Source organism: Genypterus blacodes, unplaced genomic scaffold, assembly GCF_046128005.1.
Source record: "Genypterus blacodes isolate CSIRO-AG114 ecotype Tasmania unplaced genomic scaffold, CSIRO-AGI_Gbla_v1 ptg000112l_1, whole genome shotgun sequence".
NCBI lineage: Eukaryota > Metazoa > Chordata > Actinopteri > Ophidiiformes > Ophidiidae > Genypterus > Genypterus blacodes.
This window is the reverse complement of record NW_027466916.1, coordinates 2,439,777-2,455,613: the sequence shown is the minus strand read 5'-3', so window position 1 is coordinate 2,455,613 and position 15,837 is coordinate 2,439,777. Positions and strand designations below refer to the sequence as shown.

The 15,837-nt window shown below is 43.4% G+C and overlaps 4 protein-coding genes across 5 annotated transcripts in view; all 4 read left to right on the top strand.

Moving 5' to 3' along the window:
- Nucleotides 1–880: 880 nt before the first annotated feature.
- On the top strand, nucleotides 881–5,945 carry LOC143009646 (protein max-like). 2 transcript variants are annotated; one of them, XM_076161699.1, is made up of 4 exons: nucleotides 881–1,062; nucleotides 2,847–2,954; nucleotides 4,385–4,508; nucleotides 4,668–5,945. In XM_076161699.1, exons 1-4 carry the CDS (start codon nucleotides 1,027–1,029, stop codon nucleotides 4,850–4,852), a joined length of 453 nt encoding a protein of 150 aa, XP_076017814.1. In that variant the 5' UTR covers nucleotides 881–1,026; the 3' UTR covers nucleotides 4,853–5,945. The 2 variants fall into 2 exon arrangements, with proteins under 2 accessions (XP_076017814.1, XP_076017813.1); XM_076161698.1 differs by having other exon boundaries at nucleotides 883–1,062; nucleotides 2,847–2,969.
- Nucleotides 5,946–6,770: 825 nt separating this feature from the next.
- On the top strand, nucleotides 6,771–10,722 carry LOC143009615 (ras-related protein Rab-15-like). Its single transcript, XM_076161663.1, has 7 exons — nucleotides 6,771–6,988; nucleotides 8,209–8,269; nucleotides 8,374–8,434; nucleotides 8,537–8,614; nucleotides 8,784–8,873; nucleotides 9,385–9,450; nucleotides 9,556–10,722. The coding sequence occupies exons 1-7, from the start codon at nucleotides 6,865–6,867 to the stop codon at nucleotides 9,712–9,714; spliced, it is 639 nt and encodes a 212-aa protein (XP_076017778.1). The 5' UTR covers nucleotides 6,771–6,864; the 3' UTR covers nucleotides 9,715–10,722.
- Nucleotides 10,723–11,280: 558 nt separating this feature from the next.
- gpx2 (glutathione peroxidase 2) lies at nucleotides 11,281–12,002 on the top strand. The gene is made up of 2 exons (XM_076161594.1): nucleotides 11,281–11,502; nucleotides 11,649–12,002. Exons 1-2 carry the CDS (start codon nucleotides 11,281–11,283, stop codon nucleotides 12,000–12,002), a joined length of 576 nt encoding a protein of 191 aa, XP_076017709.1.
- A 1,515-nt stretch (nucleotides 12,003–13,517) lies between these two features.
- LOC143009571 (signal-induced proliferation-associated 1-like protein 1) overlaps nucleotides 13,518–15,837 on the top strand; it is a 32,478-nt gene continuing 30,158 nt past the window's right edge. The window contains exon 1 of the mRNA XM_076161592.1: nucleotides 13,518–13,794. The gene's annotated coding sequence lies outside the window, so the exon portion shown is untranslated. The remainder of the gene's footprint in view (nucleotides 13,795–15,837) is intronic.

Sequence of the window (15,837 nt, the reverse complement as noted above, 5' to 3'; positions counted from 1 at the left end):
TTTCTATGGTGTTTATACAGTTTTTTTGTGCTGTCTCTACAGAAAAGGGGTTCTTGTACAGAACATTGAAACATCACGTGCATGTAGTCATATGCTGGAGAAATAAAGGATGTATAGAATACAGAATAGGGGGCTGAGCAATTTTTCCTTCTTGTACCCTCTGGTGTATTACATGGTAACCTGATTAATGTGTCTGTATCTTTAGCAGGAAATGGAAACGATGGCATGTTTTATGAATACAAAACAGCCATGATTTTGCTTAGTTTCATGCACATGAAAGCTACGGACATTTGCATTGCTGCAGCCGGTTTATAACCAGTGATGAGCTTTATGCAGAAGCTGTTAAAGGTCCAATGAGAGGAAAGTGTGCGTAACCATCGAAGGGTAGTGGGGGAGGGCAGCCAAACTGAGCTCGGCCACCATCTGGCCCCATAATCATATACTGGGAGAAGAGCCGAGATTTTGCAGTGCAGAATCAGAGAGCAGCAGACTTTCTCCTGCTGGCTTCCTACCACACAATCACACAGGCCTGCAGTGTTAGAGGAAAATATCTTCCACATATTATCTTACAAATGTGGATTGATACATTTGGGGCAATTGAGTGTCAATTGCACACGACAATTTCCTGATTTGTAGTTTTAAATCTTGTGTTTATAACAGTGAAAAAGTCAACATTAGACTGTAAACTGTGTTTGCCACTGGCAGAATAGCAACGACCTCCGTAGGCGCGTCCGACCCGTTTGGCTTGTGGTAAATGAAGTTCAAACTCCAAACAGCTCCGGTGCGAACAGCAGGTCGTGTCCTGATATTTCCTACATTTCCCACAATGCTTCCGTTCGATGCGCCTGCGCTGTCTGTGTTTTTCCGTCCATGTGTAGGCGAATCACGTGTAGACAAGCCGTTGCTCGTCATGTCTCTGCTGTAGCTAGCAGAGCTTCGTGCTACTCTTTATTTTTTGCCTCCTGTTGTCACTGCACTTTTGTTTTGACAGCTGCTTCGTTCCTTTCTTGTACTCGTTACCGAAGAATGAGCGAAAACGATGACATCGAAGTCGACAGCGATGTATGTGGTTTGGTATTTTCCTCTCGAAGCAGAAGCTAGTCAGTTTAACGTTAGCTAAACAGCGACTCAAACATTTCTGTCAGCCTGTGTTAGCCGAGCCAGCTAGCACGCTAACGGGGCTGATTAGCTCGCGTTTGATTTCAAAGAAGATTAACAAATATTTAATGGTTATACATTTCTGACGTTTGAATGAAAATTGTGCGTCTTTTGTCTTATTAAAGCTGGTCAACAATTATCGCTCCTTTTGGACAGTGAAGGACAGGAACTAATTCCGTAAATTCGTAAGTTTAGGGCCGTTCATCGATGCTAAACTGATTATAATAACGTTTTCATAAAATCACAATTGTTCATTAGTTGTTTTGTCTAAGTCGACGCTGGCTAAAACGATAAACATAATGCGACAATCGAGAATCGTTAGCTAGCAAGGTCAGCTCGTTTGATAGGTGAACGCAGCGATGAATGTTTCGACATAATCTGACGTTATCTCACACATTTACCTTATTTTATGTTGAATTAATGTTAAATATGCTGCGTTTATGATTCGAGGGGTTTTGTTTGTTATCTTTCGTGGGTATTGAAGCCATGAAACTCTTAATATACGGATAAAATAATCCCATCACGACACCCTGAACGCGTCCTTGCTGTGTTTAAATCTGGGTAGATGATCACTTCTATTTCCTACTATTTTAACTCTTAATTCATGCAGATAATGTGTTTACTGGTACTTGGCGTCGGTTTGAATTCATATATTTACACTCAGACCTGTAGATTTTTTGACATTAGCTCATTTCCGCCATCTCTAAATCTGTTCTCCTACTAAATGGTTCAACTAGACTTCATGCTGCGTTTGAAACATCCGTGGTTCCGTGTCAAAGAGGTCCACTCGGTCCAAACAGGCCGTGATGATGTATCAATCTGATGTGTGTGTCCGTGCCGTCATGTCGCGGATGTGCTCATATCTGTCAGAGGCTTCCCCTCCCCCCGCCTGATCGAGCTGCAGCTCAGAGCTTTAGGTTCTGTGGCCATGTTGGCTCAGTGATGCTCAGTGCCGGAGATGGATACAGAGATAAATGATAATGTTTTGTCTTCCTCTGTCCAGGCCAGATTTGTTTCAGATTATCCTGACGGGTCAAATACGAATTTTAAATCCATCTATAGCAGAATGTAATGCAAACTGAGCCACTATATGTCCACAGATCATCTTAAATCAATGTATAATACAGTAAAAATGTGAAAAATCAAAGCAGAGAATTTTCATCAGTCTTTAGTGTGATCGGGAAGATGTAAAGAAAAAAGAATGATCACTTCAGTCATTATAACGCTTTGTGGCTTGTATCATATCATATAGTCTGAAGCAGGAGTGTGGTATCTGTGTGGTAATGTAAGTGTACGTCATGCTCCATAGGAACGAAGGGTCTGCTGTCAAATGGGCCGTGATATTGCGCTGGATTTGACATTTTCAGTAATGCAATTGGTCCAACATGCTTGTTTGTATTTAGTTAGCAGGGAACACTCGGTCCTTCTGGTGTTCTTACAAGGTGTTTCTACCACAGAACAGCCAGTGAGCCCTGAAGAGAATAACAGCGTTATTATGGCGCCGCTGATATGTAGGGTTAGTGGCGGAATCATAAAAACCCTGAAGAAGTTCCTGTAAACATAACCAGAATAAAAAGACACAGAGATGCAAATTTTGTCAGGTCACGTGATGGTAAAGTCGGTGTCATTCATGTGTCGTTTTTTTAAATAATATTACTAAACTGTCTTTGTATTTGTTTACTTTGCAGGCAGACAAGCGAGCACATCACAACGCGCTGGAACGCAAACGCAGGGACCACATCAAAGACAGCTTCCACAGCCTACGCGACTCCGTGCCCGCCTTACAGGGGGAGAAGGTGAGCGGAAAAGATGTTAGTGCCCCACTTTTTTACTCTTCCAAAAATAAATGTTGCATGTTTCCCAGGGGTCGGCAAGCTGAAGTGCCAGGTTTGCTGATGTGCCACATTTACATATCTGACTCACAAATACTAACTAAAACTACAAAAAGATATTAGTAATGGACAAGAGCTGCTGAATGGGACACCAGGCCATTGCATAATTGTGAGCTTATAACAGCTTTGGGTGATGAATATCGTCACAGGTGGGAAAACAAACAAACGATGCCAGTCACTGCGATTCTGCTCAGAGTTTCAGTCCTCCAATTCATTGCCACCCGTGCCCCTCTGAGACCTTAGCTGAACCTCTGATAGCCGGTCAGTCACATGAGGGAGGTACAAACACATTCTCCTGATATGTGAGAGTATCCGCTCACTTCCAAGCCATTGCAAAGTTCAAGAAAGGATCGACCTCCATCATCCAGCAGATGGACGCTGCTTTCTTGACGTTACACTGCTGCTGTTTCTGCAGGTTTGCCTTCGTGGTCACCCACTGTGCGAAACCCTCGGCTCAGTCAGCCGCCATTTCCGGCGTTGTCATATTCAGCCACACCGTTGAGTCAGACTCCATGTTGTGGCCATAAAAGCCATCGGGCCTCCTAGGTTTTGCATATTTCTGCTTATCTGATGGCGTGCTGTTTGGACAGCTCCCTTTCGGTCCAAAGCTGTGGAAAAGGGAGGTCACAATCAGAATGTTTACTTGCATAGCAAAACCTGGATTTCACTCTCGTTAAGGTGATGAATCAATCAATCATCTTGTAAACTTGATAAGACTGATATTGGACTAAATCAATGTTGACTAAGTGACGGATGTAAATGATTATTAATTTGTATAAGCTCTAAGCTTGCGGATGTCATTCTGTGCTCATATGACTCATAAACAGATTTAACAAGTGGCGTTTTAAGACAGAATCCTATTCATTCGGTCCCCGTAAATGTTTTTCTTTGTCTGCTCCCCCACCCGTCACTGCTCCACCCGGCTGTCTGGGCAGAGTGAACCCAGAGTCGTGCCCGTATGTCTGGCATCTCCAAAACGCACGTCTTCACTCTGTCTTTCAGCTGCAAGATCGTTTTGACCAAGGTGTGAGAATCAGTTTCAAAACCCACTATGTGTTCGTGCGGGTATTTTATAACCCAGGTGTCATTATCATAACAGCATCCTTTCTACATTTAAGCAGATAACGACTTAGCTGCTCACACGCTCGCATGATAGTCAGACAAATTCGGCACAAGTAAGTTGCCGACCCCTGGCCTTGTTTATATTGTATTGAAATGTAAAAGCATGCCATGATGTTTGTTGTAACTGGAATGCTTACAGCTTTGTTGAGACTTTTTTCAGTCAGTGGGAACTGCAGTGCTGCCTCATTGCTGACAGAATTCTGTCTGAACAGGCTTCCCGAGCACAGATTCTAGACAAAGCCACAGAGTACATTCAGTTCATGAGGCGGAAAAACCACACTCACCAGCAAGACATTGATGACCTGAAGAAGCAGAATGCACTGCTGGAGCAGCAGGGTAAGTGCAAGTTCAGAAAAGGCACCGGATTGTCAGGGGAAAAGACGTCCTTAAATGTTGTGGCAAGACGACAGTCAGATGAGTCTTTCTAACTGGCTGAGAGCGGTACTAATCTGTTTGCTCTTGTGTCGTTGCTCTGTCTCATGGCTCTCGCTACAGTTCGTGCACTGGAGAAGGCAAAGGGGAACAATCAGCTCCAGACAAACCACTCCTCAGACAGCAACCTGTACACAAACCGGAAAGGGAGCGCCGTGTCCGCCTTCGACGGCGGCTCCGACTCCAGCTCCGAGTCGGAGCCGGAGGAGCCCCCCAACAGAAAGAAGCTACGCGTGGAGCCCAGCTAGACCCGGGTGGCCCCCGGCTCGTCGAACAGACTGTCGTGCCCACTAGCCTCGACTCCTCGTACGTGTCCACACTCGGTCCGGCAGCCTGTCCACCGCGCGTCAGTCAAGGACACAAGGTGGAGAACGTGTGAGAGAGGTGCTACTATGTATAGAAAGCTTCCTTTTTCCTGGCAAAAAAAATATCCTCTCGCTCCTTTTGTGGCCCAGCAACAACTCCAACGACCCCCCCTCCCTCCTCAAATAAGGCAGCTCTGCAGTTTTGAAGGATTTGAACCTCATAATAATCATTTATAATCAGACGTGGAGGTGACATGGTATAAATCTTTAGTAAAGCTTCTCTACATGACCTGATTTCTTTTCCTTGACTTGTTTCGGACGGCTTCTGTTGGAATAGTTCAGAGACTTTCAGGACCTTTTGAGAATGGTCCTTTAGAAATAGTTTACCATTTTAATATTCGTACTTTTCCAGAAATGAATGTGAAACAGAATTCTGCCACCCGAGATGCAGCCCTCCTTATTCAGTGTAGGTCGCTCAAGTTTTTTTTTGTATTTTGAGTCGTTTGTGTAATCAAATGAATCCTTCTATTTAAAATGTGTTTTGGGGTTTTTTTCAGCAATTTGTTTTTTTTTGGATTGACAATTTTCAGGGACTGCAGGAAGACGGCATTGACCTTGATTGTTTAAGTGTCGTCGCTCACAGGTTAAACTTAAATTTCTACTGTTATCAGATAAAATGTGGGTGCAAGAGAAAGCTCCCCAATTGGATACTGGAATGTTACATAACACAGGCAGGGCAGTGACATTTTATTTTTGTGGATGGAAGTCAATTTCAGTGTGTAGTAGGTAACACTGTATACTCTTAAATGGTGTCAGGTCTGTAAAGGAAAGCCTTCCCTGGAAATATTTGCCTGTGCTGGGAACATTTCTCTTTTTTTTCCTTTTTGCAGAGGTAACTTAGTGTGTACGTAATCAATATTTGTTTATTCCATTCCATGGAAATTACAGGTATGTTGTACATACTGCCAATTGTCTTGCAAGTTAAGGCGTACCTTTATCATGAAACTATAAATAAAACTATTTTATCCTTTTGGGACATATTTGTGATTGCGTGTTTGTAAAGGGCGGCATCCCAACGCACGTGCACCATTGAGAGATGTAAATAAAGGGTCCGTTGCTTTTAAACGAGTAAAAATGTAAGAAATCGAGCATGAACACTAAAAAAATCAACCGAGAGCAAACATTCACTGGAGTATTTGATGGTGCATCGATCTCATCCATGTAGTCTGAGACAGAGAGCCGCGTTAGTGCAGCTTTGGGCTCAGTTAGCTGCTTAGCTCACCATCATCCCAGGAACGAGAATGGCGGCATGATGCGTTGCAGGACTGTAGGGAATTTGTTAGCGCACGCTAAGCTTTTTTACGTTTCAAACATTATTCTGAATCAGTTAAGAAATTTATATTGAAGCCACAATTCACGGAATTAAGAAGTGTAAAGATAAGAACATCCGTAAGCTTTGCCAATCGTTAAGTGTTATTGGAGATCACGTTGAGGATTTAAATTGGCTAATGATGGGAGGTTGATTGCAGTTGTGCTTTAATTGTCATAAGAAACTGTTTTAGCGGATAGTCTGTATTGCTCTGACCGTTGTTGGCTACATTTACTTAATATTTCTATCTACTGCTTTTGGAGGAAATTGATCAAATTAAAATCGATAATTAAAAAAAAAAAAAAATCCGCTGTATCTTGTAATATTAACTAACCATTCCAAATCAATGGATCTGCACGAGAATTTACGTGTCCAGTTTCTGCTGGTTAAAATCGGCTTAGAAACTTTCGGAATAATCCGTAAACTAAAACACAAAAAACACCGTCGGAATTGAGCGTTGGTAGTTTCCTACGAGCAGTGAACGCAGCACCGGGCTTCGTGACTGAGGAGGTTTGAGTGAGCTGAGGCGACATCCAGCTGATCTCGGAGTCATGCTGCTCTCTGAAACACTTTAACCGACACCGTCATGGCGAAGCAGTACGACGTGCTGTTCAGGCTGCTGATGCTGGGAGACTCCGGGGTGGGGAAGACCTGCATGCTGCGCCGATTCACGGACACGGAGTTTGATCCCTCACACGTTTCCACCATTGGTAAGAACTGTTTTCCCAGCTGTCACTCTGTCTGTTCGTCCGTGTAGGCAAACTCCCAGCAAATTCAATTAATGACTGATCGATCAATGGCATTTTTCCAACAGAATTCCCACTTGGCTTTAGTATAACTTTGTTTTAGTCTACGTGTACGCGCCCTTTTTGTAGCAGGATTTGCCTCAGGACAAACTGGGAAACCTGTCAACACGCTGGGAGTTAAAGGGGATTATTTAGCATCTCACATTGTTCCACATGTGTGTGTTATTTCCTGCCACTTAATGAAACCGACGACCGATATCACTTAATTATTCCAACATGGAGCAACTGGAGTCAGGGTGGGATCCAGTATGGTTGGAAAAGCTCTGTTGTTGTGTCTCGGAAATTCTCAGGAAAGCTTGTGTTTCCCCTTTTTCCCTGCTGGAACGCTGAGTCGAAGGGATTTACGCCTAATTATGGAGAGAAAGTGGCACCAAACAATCTGCTTTTGATACTGTGGTAGATGGAAAACAGGAGGCTTTCGCCCTCTGCTCTAATGAGCCTGGGTGTGTGTACTGAAGGCATCGGCAGAGTGTTTGAACAGCCACACCTCTAATGAATTATGAATTGTTTTGCATATATTACATTAACACTCGCACATCTCAACAAGGTAAACGTTGGTTTAGTATTATTTCTCCTGAAATCTTGTCCTTATGGCACCCAAGGAAATCTGCGTCTAATCTAATTTATGTCCTTTATAAAGTGCTGTAAAGTCTGAAAACCTGTATTCATATTTAGTAAAACTCACTTGAATGTTGTCAGTCTCAGTCAAATGCCATTTTGGATTGTTTACCATCCAAAATACAGTGTTCAGTCTGTTGTAGAGAGAGTTTCTATTTTTAGATCATATGAATGTCTATAGTTTTCTTATGGAATATAGTTAACTGATTTAAATATACAAACATATATTCATTTTGTCAAACACTGTCAGTGTTGACATTTGTGTAGTGAATTGACTTTTCAGTGTAATGCATACATCACAGCTTACCAGAAACTAAAGCAATGTCCTCAAAGATTTCTTTAACGATCATTAATGTGTTTTCATACTTTTTCTGCTGATTATACTAACTGATTGATCAGATAAACATGTCAGCACATTGTTTCAAACTTTAAACTATATAAAGCTGTATTCATTTGTGAGTAAATTACATTTGTCTTGATCTGTGCGTTCCTTTTTTTGTGTGTAGGTGTTGATTTTAAAATGAAAACCCTAGAAATAGATGGAGTCAAGGTGCGGGTACAGATCTGGTAAGAGAGGCAGTTCCCACTTTGGATCAGTTCCATGTAACTATATTGCTGGTGTATGTACACACTGAGTCGCCCTGTTTGGTGTTGTCATGTCTTCTCTGCAGGGACACCGCTGGCCAGGAACGCTATCAGACGATTACCAAGCAGTACTACCGGCGGGCCCAGGTGATCCTTCACATACCTGTCACATGTTAACATAACGTTAGGTTATTAACCCTTTAAAGTGCAATGATCTGAAGTCGCTCTATTTTCTTCAATCTTATCCAGGGTATTGTCCTTGTATATGACATCACTAGTGAGCAATCGTTTCAGCACATAGCGAAGTGGACCAGTGACGTGGACGAAGTATGTAGAAAGCCTTTGTCTCCCCTTTCCTCATTGCTCTTTGTGACCCATGTTGTGTTTTGCATTCCCTCTCAGTCAAGTGTGGTTGTCTGATGCAAGCCCAGTGGCTCATAGCCACACACTGCCAAAGACTCTCATCCTTGTGCCTGTCTGTCTTGTTTTTTGTCAGTATGCCCTCGACGAGGTGCAGAGGATCCTAGTGGGAAACAAGTCTGACGAGGAGCAGAAGAGGCAGGTGACTAAGGAACAAGGAAGCAAGGTGTGAATGGCTGTTTGTGATGATTGAAATGTAAAAGGTTATGAGGTCAGACAGTAGGTGAAAGGTCAGATCAATTGAAGTGTCATTTCTTTTACATAAGTAGTTAATGCACGTCAGCTAAATTGGATTAGCGGAGACTAATTCATTCTTGAGATACGTCACTTTTTGAACAATGAGCCACGCCCACTCAGATTTTGTAAGGAATATCAAATACAGAGATATAATTTTTCTGCAGCTTGTCCAGACATTGTACGTGTAAACCCTGGTGGGAATTGACCCCAAATTGTAGGAGGGGATGCAAAAAACAGGGAAATCAACCAAATGCTGGAAAATCTATAGTAGTTGTGCACACATCACCTATAGTATGTGAATGTAAATAGATCCAACAAATCCAGGAAAGGTTCAGAGCTTATTGGCTAAAACATAAAACTGGTCATCAAAGCACAGAAATGAATGAATAATCTATGACATGCTTATGGATTACTAACCCATGTGCTACTGAATTCTACAGTTGGCAGCAAACTATGGCATAGATTTCTATGAGACCAGCGCCTCCACCAGCAGTAACCTCAGTGAGGTAGGATGCAGAGTGTGGTAGACGTGCGTAAACCTCAAGGGGGAAACTCCCCTTAATGTTCTTTCTTCAAAATAATTTCCGTATTCTCTTTCCTCCTTCTTTCAGGCTTTCACTCATCTGACAGAGCTGGTGCTGCAGGCTCACAAGAGAGACGTGGCCAGGCTGCTGGGATCCCTGGACGATTACCTGGACATGGCCGCTCTGGAGGAGGTGAAGGCGACGGAGGACACTAGTGAAAAGCCTCAGAAGGCCTGCGCCTGTTAGCGACGAGGGCGGCCACAGTGCCATCGGCTGATTACTAAAGACGCTGTTTCTCCTAATGTGGCTTACACTGCCATCCTGTGCCTTCTTTGTGCTACTGAACGGTGTTGGAATTAGGACTTTTGAACCTTTTATGGAAGCTACATGGACATAAATGAGTAGCTGCCAGCATGTGGACACTTATGTTGCATAGTCGCTGAAAATTGCTGCAATTATATGAATCAGTGGTTCTCAAACGTTTTGAGCCAAGTACCACGTCTGAGAACAACAGAAGGCCTCACCAACAGGCCACCAACACATCAAATCAATCAATCTCAAACAGTACATGGGTGCTGTACGTAAATTGAGAGGTTAAACCATCTTATTTGTGAATAATTTGGCCAAAATTAAACAATGACCTTACATTTACTATTGTTTTGATTTTGAAATGCGGGGGGTGCCTCAAGTACCACCGATGGTATGTGACTCAATGTTTGAGAACCGCTGGTATGAAGCTCGGCTATGGTTCATACAGGCAGGTCTGGGTTATCCATGAATTCTATTTTGCGCATTTTCCCTGTCAGAAAGCTGCATTGCATTTCTTTTGCTTTCTTATTTACTTTAGTGCGTATAAATCTACAATATGTGGGTCCATATCAGCGTAATCTTCAAGGATTTATTAGGGTCAGAAGAGCAAGGGGGCGTTTGCAAGCTATTCAGAGGAATGAAGTTGAATTATTTAAATGGAGTAACTCAAAACCAAGTGGAGGTCCGTTTACACAGTTTACTGAAAGGAGTGTTGTGCCATGTGCCTTTGACGTATTCCTTTGCCGTCCTGAATGTATGTGCACAGTTAGTTTTATGAGTTTCGCCGGCATGGCCTGCTTATGATGTGTATGTGTCTCAGGGTCAGCTGGAGTACCACACGCCTTATTTAACTGTATTAACTATCCAGGTGAATGCAAAACAAATCAAGCCATGTTAAATGTAAGGAGGTAAATAAATGGGATCTTCATATTTAAGAAGAATGAATTGGGTGTGTAAGACTTGCTGAGTCACTCATTTTGTGTGGAGTCAAGTGAAGTCTACTGAGAGTTCAGGCGGTTGATGAATTATTCATCCCGTGCTGTGAACGACAGGTAATCACTTGTTCAATATTTTATAGCTGGGAAACTGATATAGGTCAGAGATGAAGAAGAATGCCATAAAACGTGCACATGTCCCCTCTCAACAACCTTTGCATACTCATAATACATTTTTAAAGGTTTCCAGTGATGGGTAAAACAGGGAAGTTGCATCTCAACAAATCCTAACAAGATTAAGGCATTTATGAGCTTAGATAAACAAAAGAATTATGCAAAATATGCTTGATTAACACAACCCCATTTTCTTTTTTTCTTACATACTCCAATAGCAGTCTATGTGAAACTTCAAGTGAGGAGTGTTGTATGTCAGGTGTAGATCAGTTTCATGTTACATGTCATTTGACACCTATGAAAGGCAGCTCTCCAAGAGTCAGGTGACCACAGGTTGGATACAGCCAGGGGATGAGATCCAGTCTGCCTGCAGTGTGGAAGCAGAGGAGACAAGATGACGTTCATCGCCAAGACCTTCTACGACCTGAAAGCCACCACGCTGGAGGGCGACTCGGTGGACTTCAACGTGTTCAGGGGACGGGTGGTCCTGATAGAGAATGTGGCCTCGCTCTGAGGTACCACCACCCGGGACTACAGTGAGCTCAACCAGCTTCAGAGCAAGTACCCCCATCGGCTGGTGGTCCTGGGTTTCCCCTGTAACCAGTTTGGATACCAGGTATGTTGAGCATCCTTGATTGTACAGTTACAGCTTAAGCATCTGGCTGGAGCTTAAATGTGTCGTGTGTGTGTAAAACAGCAGAACCACACAAATGTATTAATTCTTACGCAATACAGTGAAAATGACTTCTTGTTGCTTTGCAGGAGAATTGCACCAATCCTGAGATCCTGAATGCCCTGATGCATGTGCGACCAGGAGGCGGCTTTCAGCCCATCTTCACCGTCTTTGAGAAGTGCGACGTCAACGGAACAAACACACATCCTGTCTTTGCCTATCTGAAAGACAAACTCCCCTACCCTGACGATGACCCCAGTTCCCTCATGGGGGATCCCAAATTCCTGGTTTGGAGTCCCATATGCAGGTCAGACATCTCTTGGAACTTTGAGAAATTCGTCATCGGACCAGAGGGGGAACCGTTTAAAAGATACAGCAAAAAGTTCCCCACCATTGACATAGAGCCTGACATTCAGAGACTGTTGAGATTAACTAAAACCTAAGTCAAGGCTGATGCTGTCCTCCACCCTCTTAAACCTTATTTAATGATGCTGGTATTCTAAAACTACTGTGGGAATATCATCTGAGGCCTTATAAGGGTTTAAGAGTTGTGGATGATTACATTGGTTGTATTTTTACACTTCAAGGAAATGTCAGCACATATACACAAATTTAAATAAAATGTGCGTTTACTTTATTTTTAAACCAAAACACAATAAATATTATTCGGGAAGAAAAACGAAAGATCATTTCACATCTACTGTATGTTCTTTTCTCTCGTCCTGTGTTATTTTGGCCAGCAGGTGGTGCTATATATTTGATTATACTCAAGGACTTATGCCATGCACGTCTGTAAATTGGCATTCACGACATAAAAAAATGATGTTGGAGTTGAAATAAAGCTTAATCTCTCAATAAATGCGTCCTTTGTGATGAAGTTTTTGATGACTCTTGAAGAGCTCTGTTTGAGTCGGCTACAAATATGAGGGGAACAGAATACAGGAAACAATTCATTCATTCATCATTCTAATGCCATCCAATACAAGACGATAATATCCTGACTCAAATCCACTTCATGCAAGACAATCATCAAAAAAAGCTGATCTAGAGTTTCCCTTTTATATTCCAAATGTTCACTGTGTATTTTGTCTGCAGATAAGGGACACCACAGCTGCTCAGAATCACATCTTCTGCTGGCTACCAGGGTAACCACTGTCCTAATGTAATTTCTCTGGACGGTTGTCGTGGAGACCCGTAGTGAAAGGATGGGTCATCTGACACTGGCTGGCTTCTGTTCCGCCTTGTAGTTGTGACAGCGGAACTCACATGACTCATGTGGCTCAAAGTCCCACTGCAGGTTCTGGACTCTCTCAGGTAAATCAACCAGCCCACCAGCAAACATCCACCCATTGAGAAGGAAAACGAGGGGCCTCTCTGCTCTGCGCTGTCTTCCTCCTACTGTCTGCAGAAAAATGCCTCCAAAGATCATCTATGTTTATAATGATGAATCACTCAATAAATTAAAATAAAATGGCTTTAGAAAATGTATGGAATCAGCGTTTAACAAAAAGACAGCGGGGGTATGAAACAGTTAACAGCATAAAAAATGAATGAAACAAATTGTAATATTATGAAAAAACTCAATTGTGTGATTAATAAACGTTACATCGTTTTATTTCAAATGTCAACTGCGTGAATACTGTACATTACATGGAATAGTATAGGGGGTAAAATACTCAAAACTCTCAAACGTACACAAAATGTAGCCACACTGAATTTGTAACATTAAAAACTGCTCGTAAAAACAAATATATTGTTGTGCTAAAGCAACTGGCTGTATCTCTATGTAATTCCAATAAATGAAAAGAATATATTAATACAATAAATCTCTGGTATCAAAAACGCAGAGTAAGACCTCTTGTTTTTTCACATCTTGGTCTGCCCACTACAGGTGAGCGCTGTTGCCAAGGAAACGTTTGCTTTCTCCACTTCTCGCGAGAGCTCGGTGCAGCGAGCGAGCAGGGGGAGGCTGCCTGAATGATCTCATCCTCCAGCAGCTGCATAGCGCAGCGAGGCAAAGCCGTAACTTTCTATCAAACTTCCCAAGTTGCGTTTCGGACGGAGACGCCGGCGACATTTCGGCGTCAAACCGAGCGAACACGTCCCTGGTGAGGATAAAGGACGAGGGCCGAGCGGCGTGTTCGGGATTTAGGAGCTGCTACGAGTTAAACAAAAGGGGGGAAAGACGCTTCGGTGTTGCGTGACATCCAGCGCTCGAGGCGGAGAGGAGGAAAGGTGAGTCTGAAACATGGAGCCCCGCTCATGTGCGAACAAGGTGTCCGACCCTAACATCTGTCTGCCCCCGTGTGAGGGGCACACAGCGGCTCTTTGTGCCGTGCGAATGCGGCGCAAAGCCAGTGCGCAATCAGTGCCGGTGCTTGTTTAATTAGTGGGCAGAGGCGGCGGCAGGCGGGCGGAGGTGAACTCGATAAGAAAATGTGTTTCCGATCCGAAGCTGTCAAAAGGTATTGTTGCGTCGTTGTGTCTCAGCTGGCCCGCTGGTGGGGCCGTCGATTCACAGGTGGCACCGTGCTCATCACGCCGCTGTGTCGCGCGTGTGTGTGTGTACGTGTGTACGTGTGTGTGTTGTCGTTAATGTCAGCAGCTATGATCAGCATTTCCAGCATGTTTCGCTTCACGTTTTGTCACATGATGAGGTATGTCGGGCTTTCAGGTGAGCTCATCTGATTTGTTTACCCGTTTACCATTTGCTTAAACAGATTAGCAGATTTGAGCCTCTACTGCTCCACCGGATCATATGTATATAACCTGCTATATGTCTGAGTCTATGCATCACTGTGCCTGTTATTAAGTCAGAGGCTGTATATCCTTCTGTAACTGCTTGTTTGGTGATAAAACGCCCATCCAGACCCCTCATCTGCTCATTTATGGATCCCAATTGAGCCTAATTTACAATAAAACAATCTCTTCTCATGGAATTACTGAGCTGGAGCAGAGAATCCAGAGTATTTGGCAAAACGTGGCCTAGGAATCCACATCTGTCCACTGGATTGGCGGTGACTGGAGTTCAATCACAGGCTGTAAGTAGTTTGAAAGGATCATATGCGCAGGATGGATCAGTACCAAGTAGCCACAGGTATGCAGACGGGTCATCAGGAAGAGATGGACTCCCCGCTACTCAATCCCAGATTCTGTTGCAGTGGTTGGGCTGCGATTAATCAGCATGAGTCAGGTGACAAAAGGAAGCTTTGAAGATTAACTTTGGGCAAGGATGGAGGATTGTTAGCATTCTCAATAGGCTTAAGTGACCTACAGGGACAATCATAGAGCTGCACAGTCATTTTCTCTCCTAACTTTAAAGTCTCATCTCAGCTTCTTTACCACCGTTTCACAGAATTCACGCTTATTCTTCACACTAAACTTCCTGTTTCCCTCTGTGAGGCGATTCAGATGATTGTTCCAGCTCCTGTTTACTTCCTAATGGACAAAAGCCCGATGATTCTAGTTCTTGTTGATCCAGTTTTGTGTTTTAGCCAACTGACAAAAGCCAAATGGAGATCAAGATGCCGTGATAGCGTGTGCCTACAAAACGGTGAAGGGATCACTTGCATCCCACAAGGAGGTTGAGCTGTCACCTGATAGTGTTTGGGAACGGTTGTTGTTGTATTGTGTAGCAGGATTACTGGAAAAGTTGTGAACTGATTTTGACAGAACTCAATAAGGAGCTTTAAGATGATTCAACATAGAGATTTCTGCAGGATAGACAATGGCAGATCAGTGTGACCAGTTTGGAATGAGTCTAACCCGAAGATCCTGTCCATGCATCAGCTCAAATATATGCTGGGTTAGAGGGGGGGGGGGCACATTAAAGGAATTGCAAGAGAGTAACAAATAGAAGAAACGTGCAACAACTGCTAATGTGAAGCTGAGACGGTGCTGATTCAGCAGTTTGCAAATGCTTTGGATACATCTTGGATAGTCACAGAGAGAAACTGTAGATCCAGCACCACTCTATCATTTCTTCCTCTTTAGGCCGGTATATTATTAGCACAAAGAGCAGTTTTTGCCTGGGCTTGTTTGGCCTTGGCAGGAGAGCTCTTGTGAGTGTCCTTGTTCCCATCCAGACCTACCTGCATTCAGATTCTCAAGTGTGTGTGTGTGTGTGTGTGTGTGTGTGAAGAAAATCCGCCGGCTTCTTTTGTTTACTAACAAAGGGGTTCTCCCTCTCTTTCTCTCCAAGGTCTTCTGCTTCTCATGGTGTCACAGATCTTACTGAGCTTCATTTGTAACCGTGCCTCTCTAACGTGCCCACGTAGC

Excerpts from the sequence above, each read along its gene's own strand:
- LOC143009646 (XM_076161698.1), top strand. The coding sequence starts at position 1,027 with ATGAGCGAAAACGATGACATCGAAGTCGACAGCGAT. Across the intron at positions 1,063-2,846 it reads ACATCGAAGTCGACAGCGAT|GCAGACAAGCGAGCACATCA; the intron begins GTATGTGGTTTG and ends TTTACTTTGCAG. Across the intron at positions 4,509-4,667 it reads TGCACTGCTGGAGCAGCAGG|TTCGTGCACTGGAGAAGGCA; the intron begins GTAAGTGCAAGT and ends CTCTCGCTACAG.
- LOC143009615 (XM_076161663.1), top strand. The coding sequence starts at position 6,865 with ATGGCGAAGCAGTACGACGTGCTGTTCAGGCTGCTGATGCTGGGAGAC. Across the intron at positions 6,989-8,208 it reads CTCACACGTTTCCACCATTG|GTGTTGATTTTAAAATGAAA; the intron begins GTAAGAACTGTT and ends TTTTGTGTGTAG. Across the intron at positions 9,451-9,555 it reads CCAGCAGTAACCTCAGTGAG|GCTTTCACTCATCTGACAGA; the intron begins GTAGGATGCAGA and ends TCCTTCTTTCAG.